The sequence below is a fragment of the Arvicola amphibius genome, chromosome 5, assembly GCF_903992535.2.
Source record: "Arvicola amphibius chromosome 5, mArvAmp1.2, whole genome shotgun sequence".
NCBI lineage: Eukaryota > Metazoa > Chordata > Mammalia > Rodentia > Cricetidae > Arvicola > Arvicola amphibius.
In genome coordinates this window covers 35,407,677-35,432,461 of record NC_052051.1, presented here as the reverse complement: position 1 = coordinate 35,432,461, position 24,785 = coordinate 35,407,677, and the positions used below count along the sequence as shown (strand labels likewise).

The 24,785-nt window shown below is 38.5% G+C and overlaps 1 protein-coding gene across 1 annotated transcript in view; it reads left to right on the top strand.

Annotated features, from left to right (window-relative positions):
* The window catches only part of Macrod2 (mono-ADP ribosylhydrolase 2), a 1,850,149-nt gene that overhangs the window by 597,202 nt on the left and 1,228,162 nt on the right, over positions 1-24,785 (top strand). Inside the window, exon 5 of the mRNA XM_038330425.1 lies at positions 23,152-23,268. Within this exon, the coding sequence (XP_038186353.1) occupies positions 23,152-23,268 (117 nt within the window). The remainder of the gene's footprint in view (positions 1-23,151; positions 23,269-24,785) is intronic.

Sequence of the window (24,785 nt, the reverse complement as noted above, 5' to 3'; positions counted from 1 at the left end):
GTTATAGCACATCTAAGCAAAAAGAATAGCAATGAACATTACAGACAGACACCTACCTGCTGAACCACTAGTCCACGATCTTTCCCCTCCTGTACAGACACGCCTTAACAGAGCCATGACCGCTTCACAACATGGAACAGGTCACTTTTTTTTTTTACTGGGACTCAGGAGTAATGTTCACTCCATCTTCATCAAACAGACTCGGCTCAGATTCCAGAGCAGTCATCTCCACTGGACCAGGACCAGGACGTAATATGAAGAATATTGCCTCCCGGGGAAAAATATATTATTAACTACACTTAAAAAAATCTCCCTATTTCTCCCCCTTTCCCACTGCTCTCAGATCACAACCGCAAATGGTTGTGTGTAGACCATTTTGGGAAGAAGTATCTAATAGACATGTGCTGGACCACAGGTACGGTCAGACGTTAAGATAGGTTTCTCTTCCCTTGGGCCTGTATTCCTTTCTGGTGTGTGTGTCCTACCTAACATCCTTTAACCTAAAACAAAAGCATATATGTGAGAACATAAAAGACATCGGCGCGCTCTCAGTAAGTTAGCCTGATTATTTTTTTCTTAAATTATTCATCTGGACACCTCTGCTTTGTAATTTTAGCTCAGACCTTAAAAACAAGCTAAATATCACACATTTTTAGAAAAGAGCTTTAAAGAACCTTGGGTTCTTTTATTTGTGATTCATAGAGGCTTATAGGGGTGAGGGGGTTTGCTTAGAGAATAAAGGTTTTAACCTGTTCTGTTTGCTGAGACAGTGACTTTAATTACATTTAATTCCCATCCTCTTTGTATGTTACTTGATCCACTCATTCGTTTAGAAGCATATTGATAAATACAGCCCCGGCTTAACCCTGTGCCCTTCAGCCCTTCTGGAATTGCAACCAGGCTTCAGTGAATTGCCATGTTTATATGTCAGACATCGTCAGTAGTGAGAAATACTGACTTTCTTTCTAGATAACAGATAAATGTTTTTCTTCTAGAGAAAAGTACCTATTCCATGAAAAAATAACTTTTACAAAATGTTTTCAAGATGTTGGCTAAGATTCAAATTGTAAGTCACAGCTTAGAAAATCAGTGTATCCACACTTCTCACAAACATATTTCATAAATCTTTGAAAAGGTTTCAGCAAGTATTTTTGTGTAGATACTTGTTTTAGCAAAATAGTCATCAAAATGTATGTTTATTATATTAATAAATCTATACATCTGAGAAATACAAGAAAGGTGGTATCTTAATCCCTTTGAAGACGTTTTGTCCTTATAGTATGTTTTAGTAGTTTGTTTGTTAATGACACAGAGGTGCTTGTTCTCACTGGTCAGTGTAGCAAAAAGTAGCATTCTAAATCTTGTAACTAGTTTAAAAATCATATTGTAAAGAATAATCAGCAATGAGCAACAGCTATTTTAAAAGAAATTCTCTCCCATAAATTATGTAACTCCATGATATTTGGTATTTAATACACTGAATGCCTATATAATATTTTGCATTATGTTTATCTGGCTATAATAACAGAAATTAAGAAACATCATATATGTGAAAATATTTGTAATAATTAATGTGTATTATGATGGACAAGCATAGTAAAGTATTAACAAATGAGAAAACCTAGCTGGATCTGATAGAAAAATAAGAGAGTTCTTCTTGACACTGAAAATTGTATGTAGATTTGGAATTATTTCAATAAATTACATGTGAAGATATATAATATGTACATATGCATTAATTGCTATAATATTCTCACAGTTTTTACATTATGGTAGTTTACTTTGTGTGTCAATTAGTGTTATAATCAACAACTGCAAACTCTTGGTCATTTAATATTCTGAGTAAATACTTTATTTTTGTCTTTGAAAAAAGAAAATATTAGAAGAACACAGTGTTTTATGTCAATTAAGGACAAAACTATTAACTGTCTATTGCTACTAACATATTGAATTTTCAATTTGCTTTGAATATTCCCAGTTTCTAATTCTAGAATACCTACCACAATTTCAAGTTATATTGAAAACAGTTTTGCTAAGTTGTGTTTGCTTAAATCATTATCAACCAATAGACTTTTATTTCAACATTCTCACATCTATTTCTGAGGTCTAGCTCATGGTTTCATAAAAATCACAATATGAAAGGAAGAAAGAAGGAAGGAAAAAAGAGAAAGTATTGATTCCCCACACACATATATACCAAATACCAGAAATCTGGCTCATAAATCAGGAAGAACACAAGAAGATATAACTGGAGTCCTTCCTTGTTCCTGTGTTACAGCCAAAATCCTGACATTCAGGCATATTTACAAGACCCATGTTCCAGTAAGCCCACATGTGCTTTGTGGGGGCTGAAAAGAATGTGAAGTGCTTTCACATGGCAACTTTTCCAGAAGGCTGGGTGAAGAACATGGTATCCTTTGAAAGAGAAAATCATTTTCTTTTGTTTACCAGTAGCAATTATTTCGTGTCCTTTTGCTGACGCATGAAATAGCGCTGGGAGATGTGCTGAGGAAGAGGTCCAGATCATTCGCATCATGTTGGTTCAAAGAACAAGATCTGTGCCCTTTGTACCTGAGGGACGCTTCACTCTGACTTGAAACTCAGTCCACTTATCATGCCCATATCCTTCTTTGTACCAACACCTCTGTGCAAGTACCTGTGATAGTAGATTAAAATAATGAAGCTAATGATAATTACAGCACTCACCATTTAATGAGCATCCAGCAGGTCCTAAATGCCTACCCATTTGATCTACACTAATCTTCAAAACCACCTTTAAAGATAAGGATTATATTTTCCGTGGGGGCAGGAGTATGACTTAGAACAAAGCATCATGACACATGACCATGAAAATGTCATAATGAAGCCCACTATTTTGTATATTTTGCCAACTTGGAAATTTAATAAGAATGAACCAGGAATGGTCAGGCACACCTGCAACCTGAGCCACTTGACTGAGGCAGGAGGATCACAGTGAGTGCAAGATGAATCTGGGCTATATGGTGAGACTGTGTCTCAAAGCAACAACAAGGAAATGTTTTCCTTTTATAGATAAGGATATCAAGAGTCAAAGTTCTAAGCAGTTTTCCCAAAACTACAAACAGTAACGATGTACAGAGAGAAAAATCCACCCTTTGTATTTGACGCCAGAACCTGTAGCTTTTACTTAAAGCCTTCTTGAGGGCATAAGAATGACAAATTACTCCTGAAACCACTAAGAGAAGTCAGGATTTTAAGCATCAGGATTTTAAGCAGCTGACAAGTTCTGCTGACCGCAGTGGAAAAGGAGAAACACAGCAACTCATTGGACCTGAGAGCGGAGGAAGGCTGTGTTAGCGGTCTTAGTTATCACATCTGGCTGCTGTTTTGGTAAGGGTGGGATCATTATATCTCCTTCTTGAGTTCGTAGCAGTACTTGGCACATGTACCTTCAGTTTTTAGTTCAATGAAAAATAAGCAAAGAAGGCAATAGAAGCATCGCTTGTTGAAGAGAGCCTTACCTGTGTTCATGACTAGATCAACGGGCTGGAGGGAGAAACGGACTGTGTGAAGGCTTCAAGAGCAGTTTCCTTTCCAAAACTGCAGTATGGATGAAGAGAGGCGACACAGACAAGTTTCCAATGATTCGGGAAACATTTCTTTAAAACATATACAACTCGCTATGTTGTATTTTAATGTAGGCATCAAAGGAATAAACAAGATTCACAATTATTCTTTCTGAGCTAGTTATTGCTGGTTCTGTATTTGCTCTTTCTAGGCTATGTCTAATTGTCCTGTTGATCTTACGTCACATAAGTTTCCTGATTTTTCCTTTGTGTCAAGCTGCTTTTACTGATTTGAAATCATATTGGAATTTTGTCCTCTAAAATTGGTATATTGGATATTTCTGTCTCTTTCCTAGTTATCTAACCTATGCCCATCTTTTGAATTTTATTTTCTTACTCAGCCTTTTGAGGGGGCGTATTCAGATTCCCTAGAATGCCCCATCTAAACAATCTTTAAAAAACAAAAAACCAGAAGAACCAACCCAGAGTCCTTTTCTCCAAATTAAAGAAAGCTAGGAACACCATTCACCTTAGCTTTCCTGTTTCAGACTTTAAGACGTGGGGACCTAATATGCCTTGCTCCTGTTGATGACTCCATGATTTGTCAAAAGATATCCACACTATGTTGGGGTTTTACAGAACTTACAGTAGGCTAAACCTCAAAGGAATAATTTTCCCTGGCACTTTGTGATGTATAGAAATTCTTCACTACTAATTAGCAGAGGCATATTATTGTGTAAAAATAACCAAGAGTTTGCCTAAACAGATCCAATTTTTTCTGACTTAAGCCTGAAAACCTTCTAAGCGTGGAAAACATGCAGAGTTGTGGGCTTTCTCTGTCCCTAGCCACCTGATGCCTGCATAGCAGAGCTTAGTGTAAATTGTCTTTTTGCTCCTATTTTACCTTCTGAAGTTCTGAGTCCCTGAAGGATATTTTAAAACAATGTCTGCGTTTCTCGACTTTGTCTCACTTGTAAACTCAACAGCATTGAAGCGTTTTCAAGTTGATTTCCTCTTTTAAGGCCAAAATGGTATATGGGAATGAGCTAATCCTGTATTATTGATCGGTCACGACTGGTCGAGTCTTCTTGTAATATTTCACTTGGTGAGGTGGCCGGTACCATGGGAAGAACTAATTACTACAGTGCTGAGCAGATGAAGAAGGATGGAGTGTTTTCTTTCTGGGCTCTCTAAACAGTGGAGCCGAGAAGGCAAGACTGCGCCTGCTTCACACTGACAGGGCCGATGGATTTAATATGTTCCCTGGAGCTTCTCATCACATTATAACTCTTTCTGTGATGGTCAGTTTGGGGTCTGCTTATGTGACCTGACTTTCAACTTGTTTGAATGGCTTTCAGCCTGCTCGGGAGTTATGAGCTACCGAATTGTCGCGTTGTTTAAGAACCAAGAAAACAGCAACAGTCCTGCCTGAAAGCTTCTTACAGGACCATGACTGAGCTCTTCATGACAAAGCTGAGTCAGAAAGGAAGCTGGAGGGATGGCTACATGCTTGGAACCGCGTGTCTGGAATGCCTTATCATCATGTAAATCTGTGTTGCCTCGCTGCACAGCGGCAGTGTGTTTAGCTCTTACTATCATTCATTTCCTGTGGTCCAAACTGTTGTCACACCAGCAGCGTTCCCTTCTCAGTTGGCTTTCGCCATTGGTCAGCACTTCCGCTGAATGCAGGAGGTCTCCTAAATACCCATCCCCCAGGCCTGGCGTGTGCAACTGAAACTAAAGAAGCCCCGATGTGTACGGAGATGACCTGAAGAACTGCATCCAGCTTTGCGAGGCCGCTGATTAGAATTCTTGCCAAGTGTTGTATTACGCAGGGCTTCCTCATTTTGGCTGTAAATTACATTGCAAAGTTTTCAAGGATGAGGAAGTGTGTATTTTCTTATTTCATAAGCCCACGTGATAAACACAGTTCTCCTCCAAGCCGTCGGAGGTGTTGGGTGTGTGCACTGTGTTAAATATAGGGCTCCTTTGTGAAGAAAAGCACACATGGCTCATTTTAACTTCTTTTACAAGCATTTAAGATGAGGCAAAATGGTTCTTCTGGGGAGAGAAAACATAGAGATGTAGATGAGGGGCAGGTGTCTCTAACACAGTGCTTTGTCCTCTTCAGAATCTGGTCCAAGAATGTGAACAATCAACAGAATTTTCTTTATTGACCTAGAGAAACCACTCTCCCAGGCTGTCCCACTAGCTCTGGCCCTCTATTTTCTGGTTTCTTTGTTCCTGAGTCAGTATGTGAATCAAAGGCTCCTGATCTGTAGAAAACTGGTGGAGAACTATGTGGCGCACATGCAGTCACCACCCTGAGGCAGAATCCCAGTGTCTTGCAGAGACCTAGGGAACAAAGTAGGCTAGACAGAGGTTGGCCTTGGAGTTGCCACAGATCAAGAGCTTTGGACCTGGCCACTGGGGCTTGACTAAGGAGAAGGAGAAAGCTGCACTCCATCCATTTCTGGAAATGGGTTTCCCTTTGGTGGCAGCTTTGTAAAAGGGTGACTTCGATAGTCTCTGAAGGTGGGGGATGCTTCAGCAATCTAACCAGTACACAGACTGGGTTAGGGACCTAGAGATTAGATTTCCACTGAGCGGTTGATGGGGAGCAATCCTCTCCTATAGATTTCACTCAGCAAACTGTTGCTTTCTCCTTTTTTAATGTAATGTTTCTGAGAACTTTGTATAAGAACCCTGTATTCCTCACCTCAACTTCCTCCTGTGTTCACCCTCACAAACCCATAGTCTCTTATATATACATACACACACATATATGTATATATATTCACAGGTATATTGTGCATTATGTACATGTGTCTAGGACTCATCCCTTAGGATTGGTCATCCTACATCCTATGTTCAAGAGCCTCCGACTAGTTTTCTGTGTTCTTGAATTCCCCCCTTTTTTTTCTTAAGGAAAAACATTTGAGCCTAATAATTTGAGAAATATTTTAAAAGAACATTGGAGAATCCAAGAGCACATGCATCATGGCCACAGAATCACATACAGAAATTACACGTGGCACTATTTGGTGCTCTCATACCAGTTTACATAAGTCTACATTCTTCAAATGATAAAATTTAATCTAAAAAATGGTGCTTGCTTTTTCTTTGCCAAGTTTTTTTTTTTCTGATACAATTCTGTCTTAGGGTTTTATTGCTGTAAAGAGACACCATGAATATGGCAACTCTTATAAAGGAAATCATTTAATTGGGGCTGGCTTATAGTTTCAGAGGTTTACTATAATATCATCATGGTGGGAAAAGGGAGCCTGCAGGCAGACATGATGCTGGAGAATGACCCAAGAGTTCTTCATGGGATCGGCAGGCAGCAGGTGGTGAACAGACTGGAGCTTCAGAACCATCAAAGCATTCCTCCTAGTGATACCTCCTCCAACAAGCCACCGCTACTCTAATGAGGTGCCACTAACAGTGCCACTCCCTATGGGCCTATAGTGGCCATTTTCCTTCAAACCATCCCAAATTCCTTGAATATTTAGAATTTTAGACCCCAGATCTTATAAGCATACATACTGGGATGCTGAAAGAGCCTCCAAGCATTGCCAACTTGGCAGGCTGTAGAACTCCTGGGAGATGGGTCCTACGAGCATTCCTTTGGGGATACCTTGCTTTGGTTAATTGTGGCAGGACTGTTCCCTCAGTAGGGGATCTTACTGTAACTAACAAAGGGAACCCTTTTGTTTCCTGATTGTGGGTGCCCTACCATCAGCTGCTTCAAGCCTCTTCCACCTCGACTACCTGCCACGGTGGTCTGTGCCACTTGTGAGCTAGGGCAAGCCTTTTTAATGAGGTTTTTTGGCAGAGTATTTATCACAACAATAAGGAGAGAAACTAAGACACTAGAACTTCTTACTAAAAAAGAAATGATAAAATGCCATCAGAACTATATGATCTAAGTTGCATTCGATTTTTCCCATAAAAACAAAATCAAGTTATGAGGTTTAGAGAATAAGTAGCCTTTTGGCTCCAAATTAGTCTTTAATAAGTGTAGGCCAACTTTTCTTTTTAATCAGAACAGAATGTCAAGTGAAAGAATAATTGTAATGCTTGGCAGGATGATCAAAGTGTTTCTTGCCCCTAAATTTATTCTTCATAAGAGATGATTCCCTCAGAGTACATCTTGAAAATAAATAACGGTTAACAAGAGAGTCAATATTAGTATTGGGAAGTAAACAATACCTTTGCTTGTGTGCTTTGCAGAGAAGGCCACTTGACATCTCTCTCTAGAATCAGTGTCCCCCCCCCCCCCCCCCAGTCATTAGTCCTATTCAGCCCTGGGAAAGCAGGCTCTGGCCAAAGGTTTGCAAACCTGACTTTCCCTTGTGTGTGTCTCAAGTTTCTCCTTTTATGCAAACATACATCCACAGAAAGGTTCTTAACTGTTCTCTTTTAGGCATTCAGGGGAAAGTGCAAAAGATTTCTCTCCTGAAGATTTTCCTGTCATTCATCATCTCACCTATAACCCGTGGCCATTACCTACACCTATGCGAGGATGAGCTATAACGTGACATGTTTGCTTCCTCGTATGGAGAAAATGAGAAGGGAGCCCACAACACGTTTGAAGTTTAAAAGCCAAACTCCTCCAGGAAAGAGTACCTTTCTCCGCAGATCTCATTCCCTGATAAAACAAATGAGTTTGTCTTAGAGGCACCTGTTAATTCTGCCCCACATCATCTCCAGGCTGAACTTGCGTCCCCAGTCACTGGGAAGGTTCTGGTACAAGAGGATTCATTAAGTTGGCTCATTTTTTTTCTTCTCCGAAAGAGAAAGGTCTATCTTCCTCCTACTTTCAGTTTGAACTGATCTCTATTAAGAAGACTTCCACTGCAAGGAGGGCAGGCTGTGTCGTTAACCCAGGTGAGGCTACACACCCAAGGAGGTCTCTAATGACTGCTCCAAGAAGGCAGCTAGAATTTCTTCTTCGCTCGAGGTCAAGATTTCCATTACTGTTTAGACTCTATTAACACCAGACTTGTGGTTTATGTTGAGAAATTGTCCTTAAAAGCAATGTAGTGTTAGGACTTGGCTTTCCATAATTCTCCAAGAACATTCTCTTCTTGGATCGAAATCCCAAGATGCGTTCGGATAAGAAATGATTTGTGAGACTGTTTCCATCTCAAGTAAATTGCTGGATTAAAGACCATAATAAAGATGTGTTACCAAGTTTGCAAGGGACCTTTCCAAAATACTGTCTCCTGTTTATTAGCATCTTACAGCACCCCTGGCACCAGCTAATATAGCCCCTAAACACTCTATCATCTCTGATGGGAAATTTATTCCTCAGTCAAACTGTCTCCACACTTCCAGGGAAATATGATCCTCATTCTCTTCCCTGGGACCAGTAGTATCTACCTCCTGTAAATCCACCCTTATTGTTGATGGAAATATCCCTCCCTGGTGAGATTTGGTGAAATCTAAGTAATACAAGGCCACATGGCCATTAGACTGGAACAGTTGTGATTCTTTTCCCCAGCTGCTCTTTCTGTTTAATACTGCAATCAGTACTTAATACTCACAGTGCTTAGTACTTACTCCCATCTTCCCAGCCCTCACGGTGACCTCCTGGGGGGGTTCCTCACTCTAGTATTCACCTCACAATATTTTGTCAGTTTTTAATTTTCTAGTACTTGACATTCCTATAGCTACCACAGAGAAGCTTCTTGTCTACGACTTCAAAGGATGAACCACAAATTAATTAAAATATATGCTTGGCAATTGCATCGAGTTCTTAGTTATAGACACCTCATGTTAGGACAGTGAATTATGCAAAATCTAACTTAACTTTTATGGAGAAAACCAAGCTCTCTCATCCAATGAGAAACAGATCAGTGCTAGGGGGCCTCCTCTATAGAAAGAATCAGTGATTGGGCATTCTGAGCTCCTCCTGTAGCAAGCATTATAGTACAATCTTCAGTCTCATGTTCACTGGATAGTAGCCTTGAGATTAGCACTGTGTTTTCATCTTTGCAAGGAGATACAAAAATAGCAAACAAAATCAGAATATAATAAACAGGTAAACATGAGAAAACTCTCTATTAAAGATCATATACATATGTATTAAAGATTCACATATAATTACACATATTTCACACATTTTTCTATATAATATCTATCCATCTATTTAACTACCCACACACACGCACACACACACACACACACACACACACACACACATATATATATTTGAGAATATATGAGAGAGAGAGATATGCTTAGAAATCCAACCAAAGGTATCTACTTCCACTTACAGGAGCCATGTGTCTTTCTTTGTCTTTAAAAGTAATGTTGACAAATACGGGCTTTTAAAATTATACATCTTTTCAGTCCAGTTAATATAGGCCTTGTCAGTAAAAAATGAGAATTATTGATACTGAGTCCACAATTAGCTATCTTGGTCACAATGAGGTTTTTCTCACTTGAGTTTTTGTTTTAAAAGGGGAGCATAGATATGTGAAAGTTGGTGCATGAGTTAGGCCTTAAAATAGTGTTTTTCCAAGAAATTATCATCTGCTAAATATAACTTGGTGACAGGCTATGCAGAATTTTAGTCAGCTTGATGCCTCACCCTCAAATCCAGCAAATGAAGACTGTTAGATTGTTCATTGCTTTATATATTTCCAAAAAATTTTACGATATTGTAAATATTTCAGAAATATTTCCCCTTCAGTTAAAAGGGCTAGTCCAATAAGAGCAGGAAAAGTCCCCTTTTCTTGGTTATCTACGTACTAATTGGGTCTTAGATTCTAGAAGAAAGAAGCAAATCCTTGTTTCTTAAACATCAGTCCCAGAGTAATGGGATCAGCGCTGAAGGAGTTAGATATGTGACCCATAACTAAAAGCTCTTCCTAAGAAACATGTAAATGTTTATTCCATTATACTTAGCCTTTCCCTTGGACCCAACTCTCATCTTCAGATTAACCAGCAGGTTTGCGGACATTCATAGTAGTTAATTTTTGAGTCAGCCCAAAGCAGTCTCAAAGAGCTAATTCAAATTCCTCACATCTGTGAAGCTTCAAGATGTAGATCTCCTTGTCACTGTATTGTATTTTCTCACAGCTATTTCTTCTCCTCCCTTAAGGGAACACTGATGTTATTCGGTACCAAGCACATAAATCTTTCATGCAGGCTCTGGGTCACCTCTCCGGGAATCAACTTTTCACCCGATTACTTCAGCTGTATTGTTTTTCTGCCCCCTCCCCGCCAAGATTTCAGGGCAGCTATTTAAACTCTGCCTTTAGTTTTTAACTTGAAGGAATTGCTTTATTTTGATGATGCTAGGGAGGGGCACACATTAATAAAGTATATATGTACAGCAAGTATTCTCAAAGTTAATGGCATAACACAACTGTTTACGTAACTCATAATTCTGGGAATTCAACAGAGTAAAATAGTTCTTTTTCTCTTAACTGGGCTGTTTCATACGTCTGGGACATTGCCCAGAGAGCTGACTGCTGACTGACTAGGAGGGCCCCAGATGGGACAGCTTATCTCTCTTCCACATGGTCTCTTATCCTTCAGCGGACTGGCCTGGGATTGCTCACATGGGAGCTGAGCTGGCATGAGAAGTCTCTTGAGGCTTGGGTCTGGAATTCTGCCTTCTTCTCTCAGTGTCCAAAGCAAGTTACAAGGTCAACCTAGATTCAAAGGCTGGGGAAAGAGATTCTGCCTCTCAATGAGAGGATTTGTAGAGTAACATACATTGCAAAGAGCATGTAAGCACAAAGGAAATAGTTGCTGCAGTTTTTGTTCTTGTTGTTGTTTTTAAGATCTATCAATTAAGATTCTTTGGATGCTTACCCAAGTATCTAGAAGCTGTACTATACAAATGCTATATCTTTGCATTTCCTTAAGCATTCATATAGGTCCCAACAGTAGACCTATTACATACATGCAGAAACTCTTAAGAAATATGAGTTAATGGTTTGATGCTAGAGCCCTTTTTCTTGCCATCTAATAACTCCAATTTTCTTGACTGTATATTTCAGTATGATTTTTTCAGTATCCATACATGCTCATTATTAGGTGAAAATATCACTATAATCAATATGGTAAATATTTTCCATAGAAATGATAAAAATTAATAAATGCTTGATTATTCCTTTCTATATATGGATGTCTTTATCTTGACTTCAAAGACCAAAGATCAAAAGCCTTTTAGTGCTCCAGGCACTTCATGATTCTTCAATAATCTTGAATGAAGTGAATCTTGAATTCTACTTAATGTTGAATGTATCTCTAATCCCAGTTAACAATGTCTGATATTAAGGACAAAGGCTCTAGATACTTGGTTAGGACTCAAGGAAGAGTATGATAGGATGACTCCTTAAATTGGAAGATAATATTCTGGTTTTCAGTAGCAGAGCTCATAGTTTTAGTGACCAATGATTGCTCACAACATTGACCACCAGCCCATTATCTTACCACTCTCTGGAGATTTATCAAGAAAAGATACTAATTCCAATTCCTACAGGACTTGACATTAACTCCATAATTTCCTTTTTTTATTAATTAAGCTACAGAATTGAAGAGGAATTTACAATGAAAGGGACATGAATACAAAGAAAGGGATAGTTGCTACAGTTAGTTATTTTCCAGAACAAAATCAGTTTAAGATTTGTTGGATGTTTACAAGACTATCACATAAGATAAATATTGTACAAATGTTAGCTCTTCAAATCTCATTGAGATCAGAAGGTCCTAATAGCAAACCTACTGCGCAGGACCCTACTTTAGAAATATTTTATGGTGAATAGATGCATACATGATAAGTAGGTATAGACAACTCTTGGTACATAGTTGCTACACGCTAAGCACTATTCAAAGTTCTTGACAGTTTAATCACAGAAAGGAGTGAGTACCCCTCCATTACAGACCAAAGGCCAGGGTATAATAAGTAAATGCCACATGCAAGTCTTCTAGCATGCCATTAAAGACACAGTAAATCTACAATTATGTGTTTACTATATTACACAATGTTATTTGCTCATAGTTTCTTACAAAATGCTTTGTGCATGGTAGGTTTTAATAGATTCATATTGATTTGATTTCGGAAGAACCCTGTTGCATCCTATTGGGTTTCTAAGAAGTATATTCTATGAAAGGAGTCTCATGTTTCCAGGATAATATGATTTGTGTGATTGTTTTTCGATGAAGTTACTGTCTTTTCTTTACCAAAGAAGATTAAATGAGTATATGCAAATCAAAGAACTTCAGCAGTTGCCTCCCCCAGAACCATTTCAAAAATTGTGTTTGTAGGGCAAGGTAGAGACCTCACAGGACCCATAAATAACTAGATTTTTATTAAATAGCACTTTTAATGTTTAAGGAAAAAAAATTTAGAACTCTTGGTTCTGTTTTTTTTGTTTGTTTTTTCTAGAAGGTTGGGGGGAAAGGGGTTGGCTCCTACATTTACTAGACCACAGTCCATAGTATCCACGGTGTCTCACACATTTTTGCTTATTGTTTTCTTTTTTACATTTTTTTTGCCTTCATTTAAAATTGACTTAACCATTTGTTTATCAAATCCTGGAAACCCTACGTAATAGTGAAAGAAATGAAAAACTAAAATATCATGCTTAATAACGTGATGTCACCTGAACTTAGCCTTGTCAGATAATGGGGAGAATGATGTCTAAGAGTCAAGACCTTCAAGAATTTAGGCAGCATCATCAGCGGGTTAATGGCAGGTACACCAGTTTAGCAGCAAGCCTGGGCTTTAGGAATGTGTGGGCCTGCCATGTCCCGGATGAAGAGCAGTTGTGGGCAAGACCTCAGTACTGTCGTCAGAACAATCCTGACTAAGCACAGGCAGTTTCTAGACAGTGAACAAGCTTCATTGTAGCTGTTCAAATAGTTTAAAGAGGCAGGTTGTCAGTGGTCGCCGAGTTTCAGATTCTAAACTGACTAATTAATGAAGATGATATATTTATTCAGTAAAAACAGTCTCAATTTGTTTTATGAAAGCTTATACACTACAAATCATTAAATTGGATGAGAGTTACACTTTGCTACTGGAAGTGAAAAAGTTAGACACACTGCCTCTAGAAACATCCCATTGCCCTAGTTGCTTTACATATGAAAGATTTGTTGACCATTTGTTTCACAGTTCTTTTGGGGTGCTCAAGGGAGTACAGTTTGGCTCCACACAGTCACTTAGGGACATGGGTCCTTTCCCTGCAGGTACAGCACTGTCCTGTTGCACTGGAGGCTTTTGCTGCAGCCTTGGGGCCCTGCTGCAGAAGCTGCAGGTCTGTATAGAATTGTGTGCACAGACATGAGGGCCTTGTCACTGAAGTATTTACTTCATTTTTACCCTTTAAATAGGATCTGATCTCGTGAGCCTCCAAAACTAGCAGGTGCCTGGACAGTGTTGGCCAGCTGAGCGTCTCAGAGGAAATCTAAGTACTTTCTGCTGGGAACACAGTCTATCAACAGCAATCCTAAGACATTCAGTCCATGGTTACGGTATTTACATTTAGAACTTAACTGCCTTTCCCCATATTTCTCTTATATAGTGATAGTCCTGTTGCTGTCTGGAAATCTTCTTCTATTTTCCTATAGCTTTTAGGCTTCTTTTTGTTCTTTTATTCTTTAAAAAAGTTATTTCTTTTATCTTTTGAAGATTATAATATAATTACGTCATTTCCTTCTCCTCTTTCATCCCTCCAAAGTTCTCCCATATAACTACCCCCCCCACTCCACACTCTGCATTAGTAAACCAGATAGTGTGCTTATCCCCAAGGAAGACTATTTCTCCTACTCTCAGAATTCCTTTGCTGCCTGTAGTTCTTTGTGTGGGGTTGGGGTTTCCTGGGCTTTTCCCTTCCACCTGAGGATGTTTATTATTGTCCTTTTTCAGCTTATATTTAGGCAGCCATGTTGGTGAACCATTCCTTGTTTTCCTTTTCTTCCTTTTTTTTTAAAGCTGTAATTGGGCTTTGATACACTGTCAGTCTCAATTCTGCTCACCCATGCTTTCCCAAGGACAGGTAGAAAAAGCCTGCTGCCTTTTCAGCTGTATGTGTAGAGAAACCTGAACAAAAGGTTCTCTGCCAGGTTTCATCAAACCAGAGAAAAGTAGCTGCATGTTCTGCACGTGATAGGTGGGAACCACATGGTTGTGACTGCATATCACATGTTGCTTCTTAGTTTCTAATTGGATTTGTGTGGCAGGACTATTTCCTCAGAATTATTAAAATAATGATAATATTGAAAAATAATAATATTTGTCCTTAATTTTGAAATTAATTCAACCCCACCATATAGGTACCTACAAAGAGTTGGTGATTAATATAGTCAGTGACATACAAGGGAATAGAAAGTCTCTTATTCTCCCAGTGGATTGAAAGACTAAGGGAAGAAACTTGATGCTTTGTTCTACAGCATTTATGCAATGAGGAACAGAGCCTCTTAGAAAGATGATTATAGTTTGCTAACCTGTATCTTATAAGAATATGAGACTATATTCTTTTGAGAATATAAATATGTCGGTAAGCAGAGACTGCTCTTTCGTTCCTAGCTGTCCAGTCTTGCATAATCACATAAAAACTGTATTAATTACAGTACTGTTTGTCCAATCGATTAGGCATATTCCTAGCTAGTTCTTATATCTTAAATTAATCCATCTATCAATCTGTGTATCACCACAAGGCTGTGGCTTACCACCAGTAGGTTTTCGCATCTTTCTCCTTTGACAGCTACATGGTGTATACCTGGCTCCACATTCTTTCTCCCAGTATTAAGTTTAGTTTTCCTGCTTAGCTCTATTCTTCCATATCATATGCCAAAGCAGCTTCTTTATTAATCAAAGGTAATAAAACATAGTTACAACATACAGAGGGGAATACCACATCATCTCCCCTTTTCTGTTTAAATAGAAGGAAGGTTTTAACTTTATCATAGTAAAATTACATATAAAAAACAGGCATCAAGCAAGAATTACAGTTACAATATGTATTCTATTTATATCTGGAAAGTTTCATATATAATTTATCTTCTATCATAACTAAGGAAAACTATAACTGTCTGTCTTTAACTCCATCAAATACCCCAGAAGAATTTAATATTATGTAAAGAAACAAGAAGTATATATAAGTAACTTCTAAAACTCTAGAATTGACAGAGACATGATGCTTCCTGGACAGTCACCCTAAGTTCTCTGTAACATTGAGGCATCCATCTTCAGCCTACAGGCCCATAGTATCTGGCATACTTTTTCATGAAGCAGTAAATTTGAAAGACTGTTTTATCTATACTGACAGTTATTTGGTCACTTTCTTCTGTGTCTTGCAGAATGTCTGGCAGTTTCTTCTGTGAAGCAGGAACCTTTAAGGACCATCCTATTTTTTTTTTTTTTTGGAAAGTTAAGCAGTCACTTTTCTCTGGGCCCTACATGCCTAGTTTATACAGCTTATCATCAAGCAGTCCAGGCAAGAGCAGTTTCTTGCCAAAATGGCTAGTCTTGTTACCCTGAAGGCAAATTCCATAAGGAGCTTCTTCAATACAAATCAACCTCTCTGAAGTAATTGTTGCTTCCAGAAGCAGATATGTCTCCCTGTTGAGAAAAGTTTAAGTTCCTAAAACATTTTAAATACCATATTCCATTAGTATTTGAAAGGTTTGAAGAATATCCATCTGAAATATATCTCTGTACATCTAGAAAACTTAACAAATGTGACTACAGTTTGACTATTATAGAGGACTATCTATTAACCTGTATTTCTTAATTATACATTATATTTTTAAATGAACTGCACAAACACAATGCCTTAAACAAGAGCAAAAATATACATACACAGTATAACAAAATCGACCTTAAATTTGTATCAATAGACCAAGATCCATACCAATACAAAATATTCAACTCTACATCATATCTCCCCCCTGCCTTTTTAAAAATAAAATTGACTGTGACCATTTAAGCATTTAAACTCAATCCCTTTTATATGAAAACAAACATTTATAAAGATTCATTTTGGGAATTTGGGTATAGTTTTCTCCCATCTGCTTCCTGCTATAGTTTTAGGGTTCATGGAATCTTTAGGTTCTGACATCTTTCTCCTTCAGCAGCTATATGGTATCTTCTGGCTCTATCATCTTTCTCCCACCATTAATTTTAGTTTTCCTGCCTAGCTCTATTGTGCCATGCCATAGACCAAAACAGCTTCTTTATTAAACATTGGTAATAAAACTTATCCACAGCTTACAGAGCAGAGTCTCACAACATTTGTCTTGTAACTGTTGTAAATATTTTTAAAATAAATGTATTTTATTTAAGCATTTTTCATATAGTATATTTGGGTTATGTTTTCTCCTCTCCCAAAACTTCCCAGATCCTTCTCACACTGTTACCCACCCAGCTTCATGTTTTCTCCCTCCTTTTATTTCTTCTATTAAAAAAGAACCAAAAAAACAAACAATGAAAATAATAACAAACTAACCTAAAAACAACAACAAGAAGAAGACAAATAATACTAAACAACAATAACAAAACATTCACAACCATTTTGTATTGGTCAACTACTCCTGGGCATGGAGCCTACCCATGACTGTGATTGATTTACCCAGTGGCACTTCACTGGAGAAAGCCGGTTTTCCCACTCCCCAGCAGGTATCAATTACAAACAGCTTCTTAGTTATGGTGGGACTGTATTTCAATCCTCCGTTCTCTGTGCTGGGATTTTTGTCTGCTTTAAACCACCGTAGGTCTTGTAAGCATTTTAGAGCCTCTAGAGCTGCAGGCTCGGTTGGTGAGAGGCAAAGTCCATAAAAGAAGAATGGTCTTCCATCCAGGTTATACAGGTAGCTGCAGTGCCCTCCTAGAACCTCCAAACAAACTCTTGAGGTTGTCAATACTTTTGTAAAGAAGAACACAGTTGCGCTAGACCTTGGAAACAGAAAAAGGCTTCCCAAAAGAGAAAAGAAGAAAGGAACTCATGCTAGGTATGCTGGGAGGAGAGGACTTAGCCGTGAGCACACTGGCGTGGAAGGGAATGGTGAGGCCACAGGAGAAGGAAGAAGTGTGTGACGATGTCTAGTTGGGGATATAAGGTCAACCACACTGGCAAAGAGTTTAGAAACAGCATATTTTAGAAGTGGGATTTCTGTAATGTAAGGCAATGGTAAAAGCAAATGCCATTTTAATAAGATGGTAATGTGATTTTATATGCATTTTAGGAAAATAAGTCTAGTATCAGAACTGACAATATTCATGATTTTTAAAATTTTATGGTGGGTGTTTACAATTCAGTTTATTCTTCTTTTGTCTTTTGAAATTATCAGTTTTAAGAACAAGTATTGAGGCAGTTGGCACTGCCATTGACTTTATACCCTACACTAACTTGTCCCAAGAAGACAAATATAATTGAAACAACATGAGATCATACTTTAACCTGTAAAGGGGGCACATAGTTTCAGCTTCTGTCAATGACAGAGTATCAAAATGAACTTTTTTCCAGTAGCAGTGATAAATGCCTGAAGAGATACAAAAATAGCAGAAACATTTCTAGGAATTCATTCAGCTAAAAGTAGAAAGAAACCGAAGTGGGTTCAATCATTTAAAGGAAACTCCACTAGGTAAGATGCACCTCTAAGAGACCACATAACTTAGATGTTGAGGACCCTCTATTCTATTTGGAAAGGCTAAATATATTAGTTTTGTTGACATGAGAAATTTTAAAGCTGAGTTCAAACTGACTAGGTTTTGAAGAGGGGTCCCCAGGAAGAACAGAATAACAGAGAGGGGAATTCCCCTTCCAAAATAAAAGTAAGTACCTTTTAAATTCTTAACTGAGTATTGAATTATGCATGTATGGGGAGAGTCTTAAATAAGCCCTGGATAAAAATAAAAGCTATAAACCTGAAAAAACTGAGCAGGGAATTGAGCAGCTTCAGCAGGTATATAGAGTTTGGCATTTAATGCCAACCCCCACCTGCCTCAAGTTAGGGGAGCATCCTCAACACTGCAAGCACTGAAACTCTAGAAGACCCATGCTAGAAGTACACAGAATACACCGCAGCACTAATGGTCGGACTGCCTTCAGAAATAGAAAAATGGAGCTAGACTCTACCTTAATAAAGCCACCTCCACCCTGGTTCTCATTTACCTGCTTGCTAGAACAACCATCAGAACTGTATACTTAGTTTATATCCTTGTTTCTAAGGTAAAATTACAACAAAAGAAATTTAAGAGAAAAAGGCTCATTTTGGATAATAGTTCAAGGGTACAGTCCTTAATTATGGGGAGTCAAGACAATAGGAGCATGAAGCAGCTGATTACATGACATCCAAAAATCAGGGCACATGATTGTAAATGGAGACTGCTCATTCAATTCCCAGCCATCCAGACATGAACAATCGCACAGAAACTATATTAAATACAACAAACTATATTAATTACAACACTGTACGTGTTCCTAGCTAGCTCTTATATCTTAAATTAACCCAGTTCTCTTAATCTGTGTATCACCATGAGGCCGTGGCTAACCGGAAAGATTTCGGGCAGTTTTCTCCTTCAGGAGCTACATGGCATCTGCCTGATACACCTTCTTTCTCCCTGCATTCAGTTTGGTTTTCCTGCCTAGCTCTGTTCTCCCCTGCCATAGCAAACTTCTTTATTACCCATTGGTAATACAACATATTCACAGCATAAAAGAGGGGAATCCCACATCGCATAGTCACTTCACTTTCTAGTTTTTATTTAGTTCAGGTTATTATCCCATGGCATGGTCCTACCCATACTGGGCAGCTCTTTCCACCTGTAACCTAATAAAGATAACCAGTTATATCCATGTCTAGCGGACCGTTTCAGTCTCACCAAGTTGGCAATTTCTCTTAACCATTACATCAACAATCTAAAGTTTCTTCAGCATATTATTTGATTTTCAATATGCTATCAACAATTTGTAGATATGTCCAGAAAATGTGGCCCAGCGCCAATTGTAAACTCAGTCAATTGCAGCAGACCCATTGGTCAACTGGAACTGACAGAAATGTACTACAAAATCTCTGTGTAAAACCTGTTAAGAAATTTAGATATATGATATTATAGACATAAGATATTTAGATATAAGGAATAATGGGTTTTAAAATTTCAAAAGTGATATAAAATAGTAAGAAAAAGGACAATAAAATCTCACAAACTTCACTAGAGTGAAGAAAGTGGTCTAGTGGAATTTGACAGATTCAACACATCTCAATAATAAAAAAGACAGTTAAAACCAATAAACGACGTGAGCAGGCATTCCATCTCTTAGCACTTGGCAAGATACTTAACCTTACTAGCCATCAGTAAGGTAAAAATTGGGTATCCTTTGTAGCTATTTGAATGTTAAAATCAGGAAGATGGGGAGAAAAAAAAGATAGGCAAAAGGATGCCTAACTGCAGTTCTCATACACTGCTGGGGGCAGAAAATGACGTCATTCACTGGGGAAAGCCTATGATCTTTATAAAGTATGCAGAACCAACCCAGAAACTTTATTCATAGGATTTTTTCCAAGGAAATGAAAATATAACAGCAGCCAAAAATTGTATACAATGTATATTTATCTACAATCACAAGAAAGCTCTGAATAATTTCTGTCCATTCAAGTATGAATAAAGAAATTATGGGCTCTTTAAAAGCAGACTATTTATAAAGAATAAGATGGAATAAAATCATAATACATGTGATTTAAAAATTCTGCTGATACAAGATCCTCTACCTGAAGTTTGTAACATTTAACAGCTAAAACTTAGTCATAATCACTGAAGTACTAACAAATGCTCCCCCTCCTAATGGTGATAAGAGGAAAATTCATATGGAAAGGGCACGAGAAGACGTTGGAGTGATGAAAATCTTTATTGGTGTCACAGTAACGTCCATAAACATTTCTTAAACTACTTCAAAGTGGCATACTTGTATTGGTATATTTGATTGTATGTACATAAGAAACCGTAAATATAACTGATGGAACTAAAAATGTAATAATGTAATAACATAGTATTATATTCACATGCAGGTTAGATTGCCAGGTTTTGATATACCCTGAACTATCTATATTTCAGAGTTATTTCTATATTTATAATTCAGATTATAGATAGTTCGGAGTATAATCACCACATCAGAAAAATCTGGGACTCTGAGACATGTTGCAAGTTCTTTGTGGATGAAAGAAAGACACTAACTTAGGCTAGGCACTCATGAAATGGAGATGATCCAATTAGTATCTGCCTTAGAAAGTTGTTCTTGGTGTATTTGTCTGGGGCGCAGATGTGGCCAGTGCATTTAAACCATAGTTATTATTATTAAATAGCTCTTTGACTGCACTGGCATTGCCCTAACTCAATCAGGAATGCATGTATAACCATGAGGATTTTAAGAATTAGATATTGGCAAACTACATTAGGCTGCAATCTAAATAATGCAGACATTTGACAACATATGATTAAGTATACTCACAAATCTTCATCTCAAACCATGCAACTATCCCTTTGTCAAGAAAAAAGACTCCAAAGCTGTTCTTTGAAGAACTTATTAAAAAAATCAAGCACAAATATTTAGAACATAGTTGTTTCTTAATAGTCTTCTTTCTTTTGTCTTTGTCCCTTATTCTTGTCGTTAGAGGTGTGCATCTTTCCAGCACATACATATGTATATATACACATGTACAAGAGTGTAGATGTAACTATATGTATAATTGTGACTACACTGTCTATGATCTGGATAGTTTTGGGCAACATGACACAAGCTAGAGTCAGTTGAGAGGAGGGAACCTCAATTGAGAAAATGTTTCCAGAAGAGTGGCCTGTAGGCAAGCCTGTTGGGCATTTTCTTGATAAGTATTGGAGCACCCAGTCCACTGTGGGTAGAACCATTCCTAGGCAGGTAATCCTGGTTTGCATAAGAAATCAAATTGAGCAAGCCAGGAAACAACATTCCTCCACTGGCTTCTGCTTCTCCTCGGTGTTGGACAGTTACCTAGAAGAGTAAGATGAAATCAATCCTTTCCTCCCCAAATTGCTTTTGGTCGTGGTATTTACTACAGAATTAGAAACCAGACTAAGACAGTTTGTGTCTACAACTGTTTTCTAAACCAGGCATTTTCACGTGAAACAATCTTGTCATGATAAAGACTGTCAACCTAACACCCCATCTACTCTTTTTAATAGCTGCAGAATAGACTATGGCAGGATGGAACTTTATTTACCCAACAAGTTGTCTGCTTATGAACACAGCATAACTTCAGGCCATTATTCTTGCAGGAAGCTTCAAATTAATGCAAACATCATCTTCACTGGAGCTGATAACTTTATGTCATAAATTTTACAAAGCGAAATTGATATTTGAAGACCTTTGAGCAAATATTTCCAATCTTTCCTTGTGAGTGACAGAATTTGTGTGTGCACGAACAGTGGGCAGGGCATTGACATTATGTCTGGAGTGGAGTGATTGGTGGTTTTTATAGTCTTTTTTGTTTCTCATTTGCTAGTGAAGAGCTGCTTTTAAATTTACCCAACTCCATGTTAAGCTAAACACCATCAGTCTAGCACATGCCATTGTCTTAAGCAACCTGCTGGATGCCTCCTTTGTATCCAAGTCCTGAAATCTTTGCACAGGTATGTGAGGTTGTACCTCTAAAGCCAATTCATTATAAAGCAGAGCTTAGTACAGTATATGACTGGTAAAGAGCACAGTGGGGATTTCACCCAGGGTCTGTGAAGGACGATAGTTGAGAGTAGTCTGGAATACATTCATTTTGATAGGAGGGTCTATTAGGGGAGGGTGTTCAAAGCTCTCAAAGATACTGTGTTTTCTTTCTCGTTCCTGATTACCCTGACTTCTACCTTGTCTTGATTTGCAAACTTGATTTTTCTTTCTGCCCACAGAGCAGTATATGTTCAAAAATGACTAAACAGCTACATGTCATAAGTTCCTAATTTATGTATCTGTGAGCCTTTAGCCCCCTACCTCAGCACCAGCTTCGGTTCCGGGCACCAAAGGTGTTGATTTTTAATGAAATCAGCACGGTGCTTCTTGATAGGGTAGCTGTATACAAAGGGCCCAGAGGAGCTACAGCTGAGGTTGCCTGAAGGCAGAAAGCTGGCTCTTTAGCAGAGTAAGAACAGCTGCCACTGCCTGGCATTACTTAGTGACCCCTTTAAGACCAGCAAGTCATGTTCAAGGTCTTCCAGGTGCTTATAAAGTCCCATCTACCCTTGCATTGTCTGTCTCCTACCTGGCTGGAATCCGATCATGCACGCATTGTGCCTCTGAGAAACAGAGAATAAGAGAGAGAGAATTATATCCTTGTTTCAATCACACACACACACACACACGAGAGAGAGAGAGAGAGAGAGAGAGAGAGAGAGAGAGAGAGAGAGAGAGAGAGAGAGAGAGACAGAGAGACAGAGAGAGACAGAGACAGAGACAGAGAATAAGAGAAAGAGAATTATATTTTTGTATCCATCACTGGTTTTCCCTCCACGGAGCTATGGTGTGGGGAGGAAGAAACTGAGTTCCTTTTCTCCTGTCCATTGAAACTTTTATTTCCAAAAGGTCAAACATAGGCTAACTTTGTTCTCTCTCTCCCCTAGTGGATGGCTGCATCCATAGAGCGGCTGGTCCCTGTTTGTTAGCTGAGTGTCGGACCCTGAATGGCTGTGAGACTGGACACGCAAAAATCACATGCGGCTATGACCTCCCTGCAAAGTGTGAGTATGGCATGCTTGACTTCCATTCAGAATCAGCTGAGACTGCCAGCCTTGCCTTTTCCCTCGAAAGAATGCCTAGAGAAGGAGACAGTTGAGGTGGGATTGAATTAAATATGCTCATATTCCGATTTAGTGTGTAGGTGCATGTTTATTTCTACGATTAACTAGAGAAATTTTCAGTTGTTCAGTTCTTTAGCAATGTCTCTGAAATGGAGAAATAAAAGCAGGAGCAGAATATACGTTCCAGTATTTAAGCACCACCGGTGACAGTTTCTGGAAATGATGCCAATTTCTCACTCCTCGTTCGGGTTTCTTGATTGTGGCTGTGTTTAGAGCAAAGGAGATCAAAGTGATGTATTGTGTTTTCAGCTGCCATGGAAAGGCTGATTGGCAATTACAGCCCAGGCATCTGTCACACTGGTTCTCAGGAGAAGCCAATGGAATGTGGTTGTCAGTCCGAGAATATATTTGCTCCTTGAATGTGGAATGGTCAAATTTTCTATTGTATTTGAATAGAATAAATGCATTGCAACTGACTGACCTTGTTGCTTTGGTGTTTAGCTGACTGCAGTGGGGTGGTAGAGAATAAAAAAAGAGAGAAGTGATTAAAAGTGCACCTTTTAGAATTATGTAATTTTCAGGGCCTGGGGATGAGGGAGGGTTTGTGCTACACCATTAAGGTGTGCACTGACCTGGAAACTGAGACACCAATTTAATCTATGCACTTGCTTCTTAAGGGACGGCCCTGATCTATGAACACATTTTATGCGAAGGCAAAGCTACTTTTGTTTATTTGTCCTTTAGTAGTGAAGAGAGCAGACTAGAAAGGGACAGCATAATTTGTGTGATCCTGTTGAACTGTATGGACAGGGAATGTAAAAATACGTTACCCAAGACTATCTGTGAATGGTTACATAGTGTGTTTTCTTTTAAAGGTAACTTTAAAAATTGTGTATGTATGTGTGTGTGTGTGTCTGTCTGTCTGTCTGTGTAACCCCCGTGTGCACAAGGGCACTGGGAGTTTGCACTTTGGCTCATAGAACTCACGACCTGAAGATTAAAGGTGATTTTCCTTTAGGGATTGTATAGCTTATGTTGACAAACACAGTTCTTGAATCTGTCTAACATGATGCTACCTGTGAGATGTAGCTGACCTGTACCCTGTACCACCCTGAGCAGATCAATTACTTTCAGGCTCGTGTTTGCCCTTAAACCAAGTAATAAACTAGGTCTTCCATTGAATTCACTACTTTCTCCGTAAGAAAACAGACAGGAAAATTCTTCAACTCTGAGCTTTCCAAACAGCGATAAACTTGGAATCACTACACATAGTCAAGTAAAATGATTGTTTATGTGTATTATCTGAGAATGTGGGAAGCTTTTTAAAATTGACTTGCTACTATTTGGCATGCCTGTGTACTCTATATCCAATTATCTTTGCGTGGCGTTCTTTTGTTCTTTTGAATTCAGAGTTATTGAAAATTTACCTAGTGTTAGGCACCAAGGCATGGGGATTT